Source organism: Chenopodium quinoa, unplaced genomic scaffold (assembly GCF_001683475.1).
Source record: "Chenopodium quinoa cultivar QQ74 unplaced genomic scaffold, ASM168347v1, whole genome shotgun sequence".
Classification (NCBI taxonomy): Eukaryota; Viridiplantae; Streptophyta; class Magnoliopsida; order Caryophyllales; family Amaranthaceae; genus Chenopodium; species Chenopodium quinoa.
The window spans coordinates 2,492,542-2,508,595 of record NW_018743206.1 but is presented as its reverse complement, the minus strand read 5'-3'; the positions used below and the strand labels follow the sequence as shown (position 1 = coordinate 2,508,595).

The 16,054-nt window shown below is 40.2% G+C and overlaps 2 protein-coding genes across 2 annotated transcripts; both read right to left on the bottom strand.

The window, feature by feature from the left end:
• Positions 1 to 2,715: 2,715 nt before the first annotated feature.
• Positions 2,716 to 9,912, bottom strand: LOC110734060. Its single transcript, XM_021914124.1, has 10 exons — positions 9,378 to 9,912; positions 5,774 to 5,820; positions 5,600 to 5,675; positions 5,422 to 5,517; positions 5,222 to 5,302; positions 4,993 to 5,084; positions 4,249 to 4,344; positions 3,393 to 3,461; positions 3,109 to 3,294; positions 2,716 to 2,899 (listed from the first exon to the last, which is right to left on the bottom strand). The coding sequence occupies exons 1-9, from the start codon at positions 9,729 to 9,731 to the stop codon at positions 3,150 to 3,152; spliced, it is 1,056 nt and encodes a 351-aa protein (XP_021769816.1). The 5' UTR covers positions 9,732 to 9,912; the 3' UTR covers positions 2,716 to 2,899; positions 3,109 to 3,149.
• LOC110734059 lies at positions 6,168 to 9,326 on the bottom strand. Its single transcript, XM_021914123.1, has one exon. The coding sequence runs from the start codon at positions 8,080 to 8,082 to the stop codon at positions 6,496 to 6,498; it is 1,587 nt and encodes a 528-aa protein (XP_021769815.1). The 5' UTR covers positions 8,083 to 9,326; the 3' UTR covers positions 6,168 to 6,495.
• Positions 9,913 to 16,054: the final 6,142 nt, after the last annotated feature.

Below are 16,054 nucleotides of genomic sequence, written 5' to 3'. Positions count from 1 at the left end.
TGCTAGGCACCATCGTAGCCTAGGCGCGCCCTGGCAGCCCATCGCAAGCTAGCAACATGCTAGCATGGGTGCCTAGGTGCGCATGGCAGCTATCGCAAGCCACACAGGCACCAGGCAGCCCATAGCAGCTAGCAAGCATGCTAGCATGGTGCCTGGGTGCATATGGCGCCTATCGCAGGCAATGGCCGCACCAGGCGCACCATGGCAAGCACTAGGTGTTGCGTGCGTGCGTGCCTGGCTTGGCAGCACCATCGCAAGCACCAAGTGCTAGCATGGTTGGATGTCTGGCAGTGGCGTGCCATGTGCGTATGCTTGTGTGCTAGCCTTCGCATGGCTGCACCAAGCATCGCAGCACATGCGAGAGGCTACGCGCCAGCTTGATGCTAGGCCTCGCACAAGCAGCCTCGCACCACAGGCGCATTGATGCGTGTGGGCTGGCAATGTGTGAGGTGCAGCGAGGGACGCGAGTATGTGCGTGGCGCATGGCTGGTGCGTGATGCATGTGCGACCAGCCAGTGCGTAGCATGCGAGGCCAGCGCCAGCGATGCCCAGCTAGCACTGGCTGTGCTAGCGATGCGATGCAAGAGAGATGCATGTGCGATGGGCAGTGCTAGGCAGCCAGCAGCAGCAGCGCCTAGCACTGGCCAGCACCAGCACCTAGCATGGCCTAGCACCAGGCATGCGAGGCAGCTGGGCAGCGTCATGCTAGCTGGCTGGGCTGGCCAGCACCATGCTAGTTGGCGTGCTAGCTGGCAGCAGCCTAGCACTCCATGAAGTGGCGGTTTAGGTGAGGGGTGGGGACCAATCTTGGGCAAGGCCTTGAGGAGCAAGGCAATGGTTCCCCCACCCATTCATGGTCCTCACCTAACCTTCTCTCTCTATTTGACACTTGTTGCATTGTGATTAGTTTTGTTCAATAATTTATTTTAGAAATAAATTAATTAGCAAAAATACATTCTCCCACATTAATAGAGGATGAAAGATCAAGGGATCATTTCCCTATAAATACCAAGCTTGGTATTGGGATTTGACACAACCTTGAGTGGAATTAAAAAGGCAACTCTAAGAAAAGAGTAAACTTTTGATTCGTAAAACTTATAGTTATTTTGTCCGGGTCTTGACTAACCTTCAAGACTTAGGACGCTCGGGTCGGGTCGGGTCGAGGGTACGATCCGTCGGAGATCTCGTCTTTTCGGGATTTTGAAGTAAGAGGTCTTTGGGAGCGAAGCACGCGTCATAGGTATAATTCTTGTCCTTAATCTTGTTTGATTAAGTTTATTCTGCTTGTTTAATTGCTTTAATTAAGGGGTGGGTCTTGGTGGGTTTCCTTCCGCGTAGTGTCGGGTCACTACGAAACCCTACATGACGAAATAATGGATTTGCTGAGCATTCGTCATCGCCATTGAAGAGCTTCTTCCATTTTCCTTTTTCACATTTTACTGACAAAATTTAGTTTAGAAGGAGTCTTTTTCCCGCTTCAATTTTTCACTTCCCATTACAATGTACAATACGTTACACACTTGGCAGCTAAATGACCCACATGCATGTTACAAAGTTCCAACTAATTGCAATATTGCCATCCTATAGGTTTCTAAATCAATAGGTACTATGCGCTTACCCTTTTCCTTCTAAGTTCACACGTCAATTTTGCTTTTTAGGCTAATATTATTGTGAAATAAACCTAATATAAGAAAATATATACATAGTAAACATATCAATCATATCGTTTATTAATTATCACAAAGTAGAATAAAATTGAATAAATTTGCATAATACATTGTGTCGAACAAAGTATCTTAACAAATTAGGGACTAAGAGTATATTCATGTATGTGTATTGTATGGGTAGTAATCTAAAATTTTCATTTTTTTTAAGGGTTAATATAAAACCTCATAGTCCATAAATTTCTTTCATTTTATTTTATTTATCAAGTCTTTTGCATCAATAATATCGACATCTTTAGCATGGGCACAAATTAAAATTCTAGATATTTTGTTTCCTTTAAAAATATACATGGTAATATTTTTTTGGTACATAATTGTTGCAATATAATTCATTAATTATAAAATTTAGTAAAAAAACCATTCATAACACGGGAGTTAAACTAGTTGATATATAAATACCAACACATTCCAAAAGATAGTCAATAATTAATTTTTGTTTTATTAATGTTAAAAAAAATATAAAAAAAATTAAGGGTATATTCTAGATGCAAAGAGTAAAAAAGAGAAGAAATTACATTATTTTAATTAAATTATGCTAATGCATACTTGCACTTCTTATAATACTTGTGAATGATAACAAAGGTAACGAATAGAAAGAAACGTCAAGAGTATAAGATTAATCATAATGTATAATCATATAATATCAACTTTTTATAACACACATACAATTGAAGGTATTAAGGGTCAAAGTTGTGGATCGCTCATCCTTTCTTTTCAACATCTGTTATCTAATAATCTCATCCACACACCTCCTATGTTATTGGGCCATGGCCAAAGGAATGGGTTCCAATGATCTCGGTGACCTTCAGCCATGGGTGAGGTTGCCCCACGACCTTCTAAAATGGTTTGAACAAATCTTTAAGGGCATTTTCAATACATAATCCCAATTTTTTTAGTTGCAATGATTTCTTGAGCTATTGTTCATGTGTGTTGGGGGAGGGGGAGGTGGGGGTGGGGGGGGGGGTGATGGGGATGGGAATGTATGAAGTTGTTTTGAGTGCAGGCTTCTGTCACCAATCTATTCATTCTTTCCACAAAGTTTACTGCATTACATCAAACATCCTTACATTATAATTAATGTAATAACTGGATTTTTCATACTATCAGTGCTGTAGTTGCGTACTTGTGGATGTTTCATGATTAACGAGAATGCCCTCCAATCTGCTGTTTTTAATCTGGAAGCCATCAAGGAAAATGCAAGTTATTGAATTAGGACCGACATTTGCCACAAAAACGAATTCACATTTTTATGGTAAAACAATACTCGAACAAGGCAAATTCAAATTAAGCATCAAAAAAGATTATTGCGTTTGGTTTTGAACTTGTATAAATAGGCAAAGCTAAAGTTTGCAAATCAAAAAGAGTGGAAGGATATCTCAATAACCTGAAAAATTAATACTGCAAATCTAGTGTGCTAAATATAGCTCAACTCTCCGACTCTGAGTTCTTCCCCACAATAGTCAGCGCTTCCTCAATGGCTTGGACAAAAGTAGCAATTTTGTAGGTGAAGAACCCTACTAGCATTGGTATCAAGTCCAAGTGCATAAGTCCATATTGAGGAACTGCAATCCTGCAACCAATTGGAAAAATAATTGTTGGAGGAACTATAATCCTGTTGCATTCACTATCACATCAGTACATCACAAGCATATACGGACTATTACTTACCCATTCCAACGATTATAGATCATGACTAACACAACTGGAACCAATAGCCTAGGTTGCCCAACTGCTGCCCTGCAAGCAAATGATAGATGGAAAACAGATAATATAGATTCATAGTTATTAAAATGAGAGCAGAAGGAAGATAATTTGTAGTATAAACTGACAGAATGAGGACAACTTTTGTATCACATGGATGGTTTTATGATTAAAAATTTGCTAATCATCAGTTTCTAATTGCTGCCTCTTACTGGACTACCCTTCACAGCCAATAGTAGGGAATGCAAAAGTGATATTTAGGGGCTCAAAACTGAAGAGAGATGCAGATATCAGATTGTTGGCATCTGAATATCGGACATTGGACACAACATCTACTAGAAATATGTGTTATCAAGGCCCAATGATGCAAACCTATTACTTTTTGATAAGAATGACTCCTTTCCCCTCTTATTGTGTTTGTCTGATTGTATTATAAAAATTATTATTTCTGTATCTTGAAATTCTCTTTGTCTATATTTGAGGGACAGGCTCCCTCGGACAAATTTTTTTGGTATAGTTGAAATTTTAAAATTATGTCATTCTGCACCCTTACAACTTTAAAACAAAAAATTTGGACTTGTTTACCCTTTTAATATGCCTACAGCCAAAAGGTACTACAAGCAGATAACTGATTTATAGCTGTTAGCCTGTTATTGAATGCTCAAATGGAACATCAAAAGTAAGTACAGAGATCCAAAATCATAAGTGAAGCACTTAGATTGTCTGAAGACTTCATCATGTAGAGGCATGAAAAGTCACAGCAATGTAGGGCTACAGAACAAAAATAAAAGCTGGCAAATTGGAGAAGAAAAGCATCACATACTTGATCATTTTCCTAGATCCTGAAGAGGCCATGGAGTCTACACTGTTGCCAAGCATCCGTATGTAGGCCAATGATCCAAGGAATCCAGCACCAAAACTGTAAGTTATTAAGGGATATCAATAAGCCAATTAAAATTTTAGGCATCTTATATCGAAGGATTTCAAGAGTTTTTGAAGGGGATTTTGAAGCCCTAATTTACTCGAGAAGATACTTATAAAACCAAGAGTTGAACCTCAGCAGTGGTAATTGAAAGTAAAAAAATATAAACAATTTAGCAGTGGTTCTTCACATCTAAAGTTCAGTTAACCCATGAAGCCAGCATCACATAAGTCACAATTGGACTTGACCCGGGAGGCCAGGAGGGCTGGAACTTCCTCTAATGCAAAACATAGCAGAATATTGCGAATGTAAAAATGTAGCATTACAATTCTACGGAAAGTATTTTCAGCTGCAATGTATGGCTGTGAATAACGTGATTTTTTGAAATAATCACCGAGAGGATAAATTCTAGCACATAGTATATCAAATCATGGAAGTTCATGTCACAATCAGTTAACTGTCCATATTGTTTGAGCATTAATGTGTACCAACCCCACATACCACACCCCCACACACCCCCCCCCCCCCCCCGGGCGGATAGTTAAAGGCCTCAATATCTTTGTGCTCGACTGATCCCAGCCTTTATCACCACAAAGTAACCACTAAAGGACAGAGATTGGAGTTTAAAACTAAATGATACTTAACCTTAGAGCGATTTCTGGAGAGTAAGAAACATAAGATGAAACTAATCCAACACAACCAATTCCCACTGTTAGCAGTTGCAGTTTGTTCTTCAACTGCAGAAGTGATAGCTTCAGTGAGGAACTCATAATGTCACCAGAAGCATGAAAGCAAAGAAAAAAAGATTTACTGATAGGGAACCGCAATGTGACAGGTCTAGTCAACAAGTGAAACTAAGCTGTAACAACTCAACCTTATAATACTGCTCTCTTGATTGGGCAGCTAGAACTTCTGGATCCCCCCGAGGCTGCCTTATTTCACGAAGCATCACATCCTACAACACAATGAAAAGTTAAGCACTCCACACATTAACATAGTCTATGAATTATTAAGGATATCAATGGTATCTGGAACAATAATGCAGAACAATTAGGTCAGACAAGTGACACTTACACTGCCTCCAGTTGCAGCCTTAGTTGCTTTATCCCATTTCTCCTGCTCTCGCTTAGTGGGTGCCAGTTTCCATCTTTGAGTAGGGACTTGCGTATTCTGGTGATGGGGTCATATGGCGATCTATGTAAGCAGTGATTTTAAGAAGGTAAACAGTAATATTTAATGTCAATAAGCATACTTTGGCTTTTGCAGTTGACTGTTCTACTGCTGGTTTTGGAGTTGCTTTAAGAGAAGTGCTGAGATCAACTTCTAAACTGTAACACATTCACCAGAAGTCAGTATCCTTACCCATCAATATTGGCTAAGCAGAACTCATATAAAGATTGAAGAATTGCTGCGAGGCATAGCATACCTGTCAAGACTCATGACTCTATTCAGGCTTAGAAATCCAGAGGACTCCTGTTCAAGAATCAGCAGTTATGTAATTGTTTTCATGATACTAGTCAGCAGCAGTACTAAATATACATGAAAAATAATCTCATTTTGCGTAGTTTTATTATAGCTGTAGAATGAGTTGGAGTGGATACATGCAAATATTGGGCGATTTTGAGTCCGGTATTTGAAAAACTGACTAAATAAGGTGACTGCAGGGCAACAAAAGGTCTGTTCCTAATTGTACCAAGACTGGTGACATCTAGTTTCACCAGTTGAAAGAAACATAAAAGCTTTCACTAGCAATGCTAGATTAAGCAGATAATTTCAAGTAACAAAAGCTTAAGAACTTAACTAACGTAGAAACATTAGACAAATCAATTAACCAAGTGACATAAGCCAACAAATTATATGCCCACTTCACCAACAAAAAATATTTATTTGACCAAAAATTCACACAATTCATTTTACAACTGAGTTGCAAGCAGCAAAAGCAAGCTTACTTCCAACTTCCAAGCACATAATCCAATATCATTCTACTCTCATAACCCAAGATAAGCCAAACTACAACAGCAGTAGACAAGTAAAACTGATTAGAGGTAAGCACTAAGCACAAGCTTGCTACTGCTTATATATATCAACAATGACATCTAAATTCAAACAAAATGATTAGATAAAAAAGTTTATTCTATCTCCATTGTTTCAATTTTCATCACTATCATCCTCTTCGAAACTAAACACTGGCATCTCATCTTCATCATTGTGGAAGAATGACTTCCTTCCAACTAATTGAGACACTCTTTTCACAGCACCTGAATCTCGCGGACTCTCATTAACATGTCGAATAATCCTAATTTTCGGACACTCTTGGACGACCTGCTCTTCAGCAAAACTCAGAGCCTGACAAACAGACTCTTCAGCTTCCTCATCAACCCCATCCTCAGTACTGAAGAAGGATTTCCTACCAACTAACTCAGCTACCCTTTTTGCTGGGCCGGAGTCTCTAGGACTCTCGTTTTTGCAACGCAGATTCTTAATTTTCGGAACCATATCAACCATTTTCGACACGGACGAAGGAGTCTTGTGATCAACATTTGTTTGAATTACCACATCACTAGGAATTTCCCACCGCTTTTTCACTCTACTTTCTGTTGCTAATTGCTCTCCTCCTGAAGTTTTTTCTGTTAACGAAACACGTTTCTTATCAGACCTATTATAATCCTCTTCATTTTCAGACAATGACCTCTTCCTAAGTTCTTTCACCGCCGAATTCCCCCCATTTGAGACCTGATTATACCTACTAGGAACCACTCTACCACTCTTAATTGGCTTCTTGGCCGGACCCGATTTCTCACCATCTTTAGCAAACAGCTTCTTTGGTTGAATTGAAGAAATAACAGCATCTTCTTTCTTTGCTGTCTTCTTAGACCCAATTGTAGTTGCAGCAGGCTTTGGCACTTGTGCTTTAACAGCAGTTGTCGACCGAGCTTTTGGGCTTAAGCTCATACTTTTCCCTCTCTCTTTAGTAACCCTCAACTCATCAACATCATGTAACTTCCAATAACAAGATTTTCTCCTGTTTGCACTCTGCTGACCAGGGGTGATAGCATCTTGCTTTCCAAAATGCTTCAACTTCGTCCCCAAGTAAATTTCCACCGGCCCGAGACTAATGCCCCTTCTCACACTCCTCATAATCTCTGCCGGCCCCATACTTAACCCCCTTCTCGGTGTCTTCAATTTAGCACTCAAACTCATTGAATCTTCAAACTTGTTCTGTTCATTAGAGCTTCTAGTACTCTGTTTTGGCGGATCCATGAACTTAGCAGCAACAATTCTCCCTTTTTTCTCCATCATCTTGGCATTTTGTTTTGCCTTTTCGATACGAAGCGACTCTAACCTCGACGACAACCGATTAATCTCCTTCTCAATCTCCTCAATCTCGAAATCGATATCCTTTTCCTCGAGTTGATTCCCCTTTTCTAAAACACCCATCTTACAAATTGGGATGTTTTGAGCATTTCTAATTACTATGTTATCTTGCAAAGGCTTACCCTCAGATAAAGATTTCAAAGAAACTGGGGATTCCGCCATTAAAGGGGTCCGATTCTCTTTAGTCGAATCGGATCCGATCGATTGAGAAAGATTGATTGATGATAATGGATTCAAACCTGACCAAGAAAACTTCACATTTGCAGAATTTTCTGATTCTCCGTTATCAAATGCTGCATTATTCCATATTTGAAGATCTTGTGAGTTCATTGTTTCTGGGTATTGCTGTAAAACGTTCATTTTCGATTTCGAATTTGAAGATTTACAAAGAATTTGAAGAGAGAGAAAGAAAGAGAGATGTGAATTTGATGTGATTCTTGAAAAGATGAATTGGGAATTAAGAGAAATTTTGATGAAGAAGATAGAAAATTGCGTTGAGGTTTATAATATTTTCGACCGTTGGAGAAGGGATTCAAACGTTATAAGTCCGCTCCTATATGAATGTGGGCCGTTGGATGTTAAACGGCTCATATACAGACGCTCCGATTTTTGATTGGAAAATGATGGCTCCTTAAATTGTACTCCGTAACTGTCCGTTTAATTGACCATTAATTAATACCACTCTCAATATTTGTATTTTATTTTTGATTTAATTAACTAATGAAGTACATCATGTGAGAAATGTTGTTTTGGTACGGTAATGTGCGATAATTTATAAGGCCAAAAAGCTCAAATTTATAGGTATCATTATATAAGGAGAGTGGAAAGAAAATCTTACATCAAACAACATATATCATTGAATAGAAGGCCAATAAATTTAAGGTTTAGGGCAAGTCATATCCAAAATAAGTCTAATCATTCATGAGATATTTTAGTCAAACCATACTAAATCAAGTCCTAGGATGGAGCTAGGCTACGTTTAGGGCGGTGATTAGGTCCAATTCGCTCTCCACATAAATCGAACCAAAAATATGGATGGGATAGTCCAAGCACAAACCAAAGTCACTCATATTGTATCCCAGTTTATATTTAGTTATCTTGATTAGTTAATTACGTCGAGCCATTAAGATTAAGAAGACTAAATTATACTATCATTTTTGAGTTTTTGCCCCCTAAAAACCCTATCACTCTAGTAAATTAATTCCATGGTCCAAATGTTCAGTTGGACTTAAAAAGACGTGAAATTGTGGAGCGAACTCTCAATGACGGAATGACCACACTTATGGTCCATTTCAATACGATTCGTAAAGCTTACAACAACATCACCTTTCTTCAAAAACAAGAACCCCGAGTCCCCCCGTCATCTCCCTAACCTTATCTCAAATCCCAAAACCCGATCACAAACTAAGGGCACGTTTCATATCACTATAAACTTTCTTGTTTTAAAAATTCAGAAAATAAACCGTAATACTCCTTAAACCATAAATCAAAAGCATTGTCATATGCCAAACAACACCTAAACTACTCAAACCATATTTATTGCTGATTAAGAAATCAATAGATTTCAATACCACCAATTTCAGAACGATGACTTTATTAATTACTTCCCATTTAAATTCAATCAACAAAGTAATACTACTAATCAAGTAAATTACCTCAATAGGAGGAGAAGGAAATAAAGAAGAATCATCAGCTTGAGATTGATCTTGAACAAGCTTTTCCATCTGAGGCATAAAATCTCTGTTCCAAATTAAGTCAGATGATGTAATAGGATCTTCCTTTTCTCCGCCCCAATACTTCCGGAGCTTGGTGGTGGTGGGCGGGCCACCGTATTCACCCGGCGCAACGCCGGTGCTCCATTTAATTGGCTTCTTGTTCGGAAGTAAGATTTTGGTAGGCGGCCGCGCCGGCGGAGTTGATGGTATAGTGTTGGGTGATGATGGTGTTGGTGAGTCTTGTGACATTGGTGTTGCGCTTGAATATATTGTCACATAATTTAGGATTGTCATTTTATTTTGGTGAGATGAATTTGATTTTTAGAAGTGGGGAAATTGGTTATATTTGATTGTTGGTTGAAACACAAGAAAGTATGTGGAGATTGAAATGGAGAAAGTAGGAATATCTTATGGGTTCAGATTGATATTGATGTTCTTATGTTACTATTCACTCATTCCCCAATGGCCAAATTACTTTGGGAATAAGATTTTTGGTTCAATTTGGAGCTATTATAGTTTACCCTTAAGATGGTACCATTGTTTATTGAAAGTACAAAATATCTAAGGTTAGTTAACTTTGCTTAGTAATTAAAATTAGTATGGAGTAATTAAGACTTGTATTCGATGCTTACCTATGTAATTTCGTGTCAATTATAACCATTTAAGTTTTGTTGGTATTGATATAGTTCTCAGTCCATACACCAATACCTAAATTATATGAAGATTAGCACTTTAAAAGATATCAATAAGAGTCACTTAAAGTCGAAATAGGCACAAGACACTTTGGATCGAGATTTTCTCTAAAACATCACGTCTAGGGTTAGTTAACTTTGCTTAGTAATTAAAATTAGTATGGAGTAATTAAGACTTGTATTCGATGCTTACCTATGTAATTTCGTGTCAATTATAACCATTTAAGTTTTGTTGGTATTGATATAGTTCTCAGTCCATACACCAATACCTAAATTATATGAAGATTAGCACTTTAAAAGATATCAATAAGAGTCACTTAAAGTCGAAATAGGCACAAGACACTTTGGATCGAGATTTTCTCTAAAACATCACGTCTAGGGTTAGTTAACTTTGCTTAGTAATTAAAATTAGTATGGAGTAATTAAGACTTGTATTCGATGCTTACCTATGTAATTTCGTGTCAATTATAACCATTTAAGTTTTGTTGGTATTGATATAGTTCTCAGTCCATACACCAATACCTAAATTATATGAAGATTAGCACTTTAAAAGATATCAATAAGAGTCACTTAAAGTCGAAATAGGCACAAGACACTTTGGATCGAGATTTTCTCTAAAACATCACGTCTAGGGTTAGTTAACTTTGCTTAGTAATTAAAATTATTATGGAGTAATTAAGACTTGTATTCGATGCTTACCTATGTACTTTCGTGTCAATTATAACCATTTAAGCTTTGTTGGTATTGATATAGTTCTTAGATTTCGTAGGTAATGCCAATTTGTAAGCAACCGTGTCTACACGTTGCAGAATTTCATAGGGATCCACATACTTGGCACTCAATTTGCCCTTTTTTCCAAATCTCGTCACTCCCTTCGTAGGTGAGACTTTTAAAAAGACTTTATCACCCACATTAAACTCATCATCTCGCCTTTTCAAATAAGCATAGCTTTTCTGCCTATCTTGTGTAGCTTGAATTCTCGAACGAATCAACTTCACCTTATTTACCATTTCCTCAATAAACTCGGTTCCCAAGACTAGATTCTCACTATAGTCATTCCAACACACATGACTTCAACACTTTCGACAATATAATGCTTCAAAAGGTGCCATGCTAATGCTAGCGTGATAGTTATTATTATAAGAAAACGCAATCAAATCAAAATAATCCTCCCAAGTACCTTGAAAATCCAAGGCATACGCTCTTAGCATATCTTCCATGGTTTGATTTATCGTTCAGTCCGTCCATCCGTTGCTGGGTGGAACGCAATACTCATTTTCAATGTTGTTCCCAAGTTAGCTTGAACCTTTTGCCAAAATTTGGACATGAACCTTGAATCTCGGTTGGAGATGATATCTTTAGGTACTCCATGTACTCGAACTATATTCTTCACATAGATCTTTGCCAATTGTTTCTTCTTCCAAGTTTCCTTTATTGGAATAAAAATCGCAGACTTTGTAAGTCGATCTACAATCACCCAAATTGTATCATTGCCACTTTTGGTTCTAGGCAATCCCATGACAAAATCCATGGAAATTGAATCCATTTCCAACTTGGAATCTCCAAAGGTTGAACCTTTCCCATAGGTATCTTGTGATCAATTTTGACCTTTTGACAAGTCAAGCATTTACTCACAAACTCAGCTACTTCTCTCTTCATATTTGGCCACCAATACAACTCTTTCAAATCTTTGTACAACTTGTCCCCTCTTGGATGTACAGAATATGGAGTATTATGCTTCCATGATTTTTCTCTTTAAATCCTCATACTTTCTGGTATACATCATCTTTCTTTGTAACTCAAACTTCCATCATCATGGATCCTGAAATCTACATTCTTCCCTTGGCTCATTTTCTTCTTACTCGACTGAATTCCTTCATCACCTATCCGACTCTCTTTTATTTCATTCAACAATGACTCCCAAGTGAAAGAGCACTCAACCTTACTTCTAATTCACCATAGTTTACAACCTCTAAGTTCAAACGCTTCATATCTTCCCATAACTTGTCGGGCACGATTAAAGCATTCACAACATGACTTGATTTCCGACTCAAGGCATTCGAAACAACATTTGCTTTCCCTTCATTGCACTGTATGTTTAAATTATAGTTGTTTCGGGGTTTTTTGGAGTCCCTCGGGAGAGTTACAATTCTGGGAATGCACACCGACCGTCTATACCTGCAAAACCACGAAACTCCGGTTGGGTGGAGTTCCGCCTCCGACGATTAAGTAAGTATGTCTCCGGATGTAGAAAAGTGCGGAAAGTAAATGGGTTTTTCTCTCTGATTCAGAGAGATTCCGCAATTAATATTGCTCGGTTTTTTGTGTTTGTATTGAATGTGTATTCAATGAGTGTTTGTGACTGTTTGTGAATGAATAATAAATGAGGAGTTTCCTCTATTTATAGAAGGTGAAGATCTACTCCCCCATTAGGGTTACAATGCCACGTGTCAGCATCTAATTGGATCCCATTGGGCTTTTCATGAGCTGCCACGTGTCAGTGTGGTATTGGGCACGTGGCATAGGGGTTTTTTACCCCAAACATTTACCCCTCACAGGTGTGATGTGGCTTACCACGTGGCGTCTGTGACACGTGTCACATTGTGGGAAGGTGACGATTCGTCTCCTTCCCTCCATTTTTTTTAGAATTTGAATTTCGAATTTGAATTGGATGGGGAGGTGACGGTTTGCCTTCTGCCCCCCTCCTATAAATGGGAGGCTTCCTCCTCTCATTCCGTACTGCTCTGACACCGGCTGCTCTTGCGTTCAACCAGCTACTTTGTTTTAGGCACGTCCGGATACCGGTTGAGTAATTCTTTGATCCTCTCCAAGGTACCGTCTGACTTAGTCAATTTCCTTTTCTTGATTTCAATAGAACCACAGCCGGTCTTACACCGTCTGAGTCACTTATAAGCAATTTCTTTCACTATTTGCATTCAATAGACCCATAGCCGGTAATATACCGTCTGGGGCGTCTTCAAACAATTTGTCTTCAAAACTTGCATTCAACAGACCCACAGCCGAAAATATTCCGTTTGGGGCATCTTCAAACAATTGTCTTAAAAAATTGCATTCAATAGACCCATAGCCGGAAATATTCTGTCTGGGCATTTTTGAGCAATCTTCTTCATAATTTGCTTTCTATAGACCCACAACCGGTCTTTATACTGCCTGGGGCATCTTCAAGCAATTTCTTTCTTGATTTGCATTCATAAGACCCTCAGCCGGCCTTGTGCCGTCTGGGGTACTTTTGAGCAATTTTCCTTAAAAACTGCATCTTATGGACCCTCAAACGATCTTATACCGTCTGGGGTATCTTGGAGCAATCTTCAAAAAATGCGCCCCATAGATACCGTCTGGGGTATCTTGGAGCAATTTTCAAAAAAGGCACTCTATAGATAACGTCTGGGGTATCTTTGGGCCATCTTCATAAATTGCTTTCTATAGATACCGTCTGGGGTATCTGATTAGGGGATTTTGCTCCTCCCAATCGGAATGCGCCACGTGGGCCAATCAGGTCCTGCCAAGTGTCCCCCAGTTGGAACTGTCAGGGCTTGCCACGTGGCACGTGCTTATTCGTCCACCTTGGACCTATTATGTCATGACATGTGGCATACTCCATGCCTAATGGAGAAACCGGCCACCCAGGCCCAACTTCCGAGGGAAGCCCAATCGGCCCTAGGTTAACCTAAACCTAGGATGGGCACGTTTCCCAAGGTTATAAATACCTCCCTTAATCCTCATTAAGGGAGAGAACGAAAAAACACATTAATTACACACAGTAATAACCGGCTGATCTCGCTAACAAAGCAGATTACCTACATTAAACACTCTCACCTAGAGAGACCTAATCACTTTAATTTCCGCATTAATTACTCCTTAATCAAGTACTAACTTGACTGTTGGAGGCGGAGCTCCCAGGAGTCTCCGTTATTTTGCAGGTACAGGCGTCCGGTTCCAGTCTCGGAATTGTAACTCTCCCGCAGGACATCAGAAAACCTCGAAACATTTGGCGCCGTCTGTGGGGATAGTACTTCTGAGATGGCATCAAAGTCTGTACCGACTCCTGAAGAGAGGCGTCCCCTAGACGACCCTCAAGTTCAGTCGGACCATGATACCGAGAGTGAATTTGAAGTTGAAGCTCACACAGCTTCAGACGGGACCCTAAGGGCCCGACGTACCCGTCATACCGAAAGGAGGGAACGGGAACATCTTCAAACTGGAAGTGAGCCAGCAGGCGCGCCGCCTATTCGGCAACAGCCGACTGATGGGTCTGCTCCCATCACAAGGAACGAACTCATGACCTTCATGAGGAACTTCAAGGGAGAGATTCAAGAGTTGATCAACAAGAAGCCGCCTGCTCCAGTCAAGGAGCAGTCGGCTAAGAAACCCTCCACTTCACTGAAGAGGAAGCCAGTTCAAGGGCGAGAGGCGACTCCTCATCCTAAATCTAGGAAGCGGGAGCCACCTGCCCCTTGATTTCACAAAATTCCATTTTCCTACAGGAAATAGGAAACCTGTTCGTCATATTCAGGCGGACGGGTCGAAGCAAACATTCACAGACGCTCGGCTACTGCTAGAGCAGAAGAAGAGTGACCGATTGTCAGAGTCGACCTCTACTTCAAACTTTCAAGACAGTCTGCAAAATGCCTCGATGAGGCATACTCAGTCGTATCATGAGAGTCAGTCAGGCGGCACCTCCCGTCAGTCCGGCTTTCATAGCGACCAGGCGGTACCAAACTTACCATTTGTGCCGCAACAGTATTTTTTGCAGCCACCTCCGTTTGTTGGACCTGCAGTAAAAAACGTCCAACCTATGGACTGGCAGCTACGGTTGCTTAGACTTGGTGAACAGCCGTCGGCCTTCTCCAAGGAAATTACTGAAGCCGCTCAACTGGCCAAAGTGAAAAATGTACTAGTAGGCGCCTATGACGGCACTACTAACCCAGAAGACCATCTGATGGCATTCACCAACCTGATGTACCTTCAAGGGTTGGATGATCCCACTTGGTGCAAGTGTTTCCCAGCGACTCTCAAAGGAATCGCACAACAATGGTTCGGCAACCTGCCGACTGGTTGTGTAAATAGCTTCAGGACGCTTGCTTACTTATTCACCTCCAACTTCGCCATGAACATCCCTGCAAAGAAGACGACCCTTGATTTAGGAACAATTCAGCAGGGCGAGAAGGAGGGGCTTCGTTCTTACGTCAGGCGGTTTAACCTGATGAGAATACAGATTCAAGGGTTACCGGATGAAGTAGCCTATACTGACTTTTTCAGAGGTCTCAAAGACGGGTCTACCTTCAAATTTGATTTGGTTCGAAAAAGGGTGGCGACTCTTCAAGAGGCCTTGATTGAAGCAGAAGCCTATTTACAGGCGATTGATCTTTGTACGGTAAAACAGTCGGACGGGAAAAGGTTCGACAAAAGAGAAGGACGACAGAAACAGTCGTCAAACAAAGATGAGAAGAGAAAAGAGGTCTGGGCGGCTGATTCCTCTAAACAGCCGGCCCAGAAAAAGAAAAAAGAATTCAAACCATACTCCCCAAAGTATGCGTTTAACAAGGATAACCAGTTTATCCTAAAAGAAATCAAAGGACGGATCTCAATTGAGAAGCCGGTCCCCATGAAGGGTTCTGCAAACAACCGGAACCAAGATAAATTCTGTGCTTATCATGATGATGTTGGTCATCACACCAATGACTGCATCAGTCTCATGCGGTATCTGGACCGCCTGGCTGAGCAAGGTGATCTTGACACTTATGTCAAGAAATCTACGGGGAACACTTCCTCAAAAAAGCAGTCGGCCAAAAAGAATCAACAGGCCGACATCTCCGATACAGATGATGCAGTCGTCTACACCATTGCAGGCGGCTTCTCAGGAGGCGGCCCCACTATTAGGGGCAACAAAGACAATATCAGGCG

Excerpts from the sequence above, each read along its gene's own strand:
- LOC110734059 (XM_021914123.1), bottom strand. The coding sequence starts at position 8,082 with ATGAACGTTTTACAGCAATACCCAGAAACAATGAACTCACAAGATCTT.
- LOC110734060 (XM_021914124.1), bottom strand. The coding sequence starts at position 9,731 with ATGACAATCCTAAATTATGTGACAATATATTCAAGCGCAACACCAATG. Across the intron at positions 5,676-5,773 it reads AGAGTCATGAGTCTTGACAG|TTTAGAAGTTGATCTCAGCA; the intron begins GTATGCTATGCC and ends AATGTGTTACAG. Across the intron at positions 5,518-5,599 it reads AGTCAACTGCAAAAGCCAAA|AATACGCAAGTCCCTACTCA; the intron begins GTATGCTTATTG and ends CCCCATCACCAG.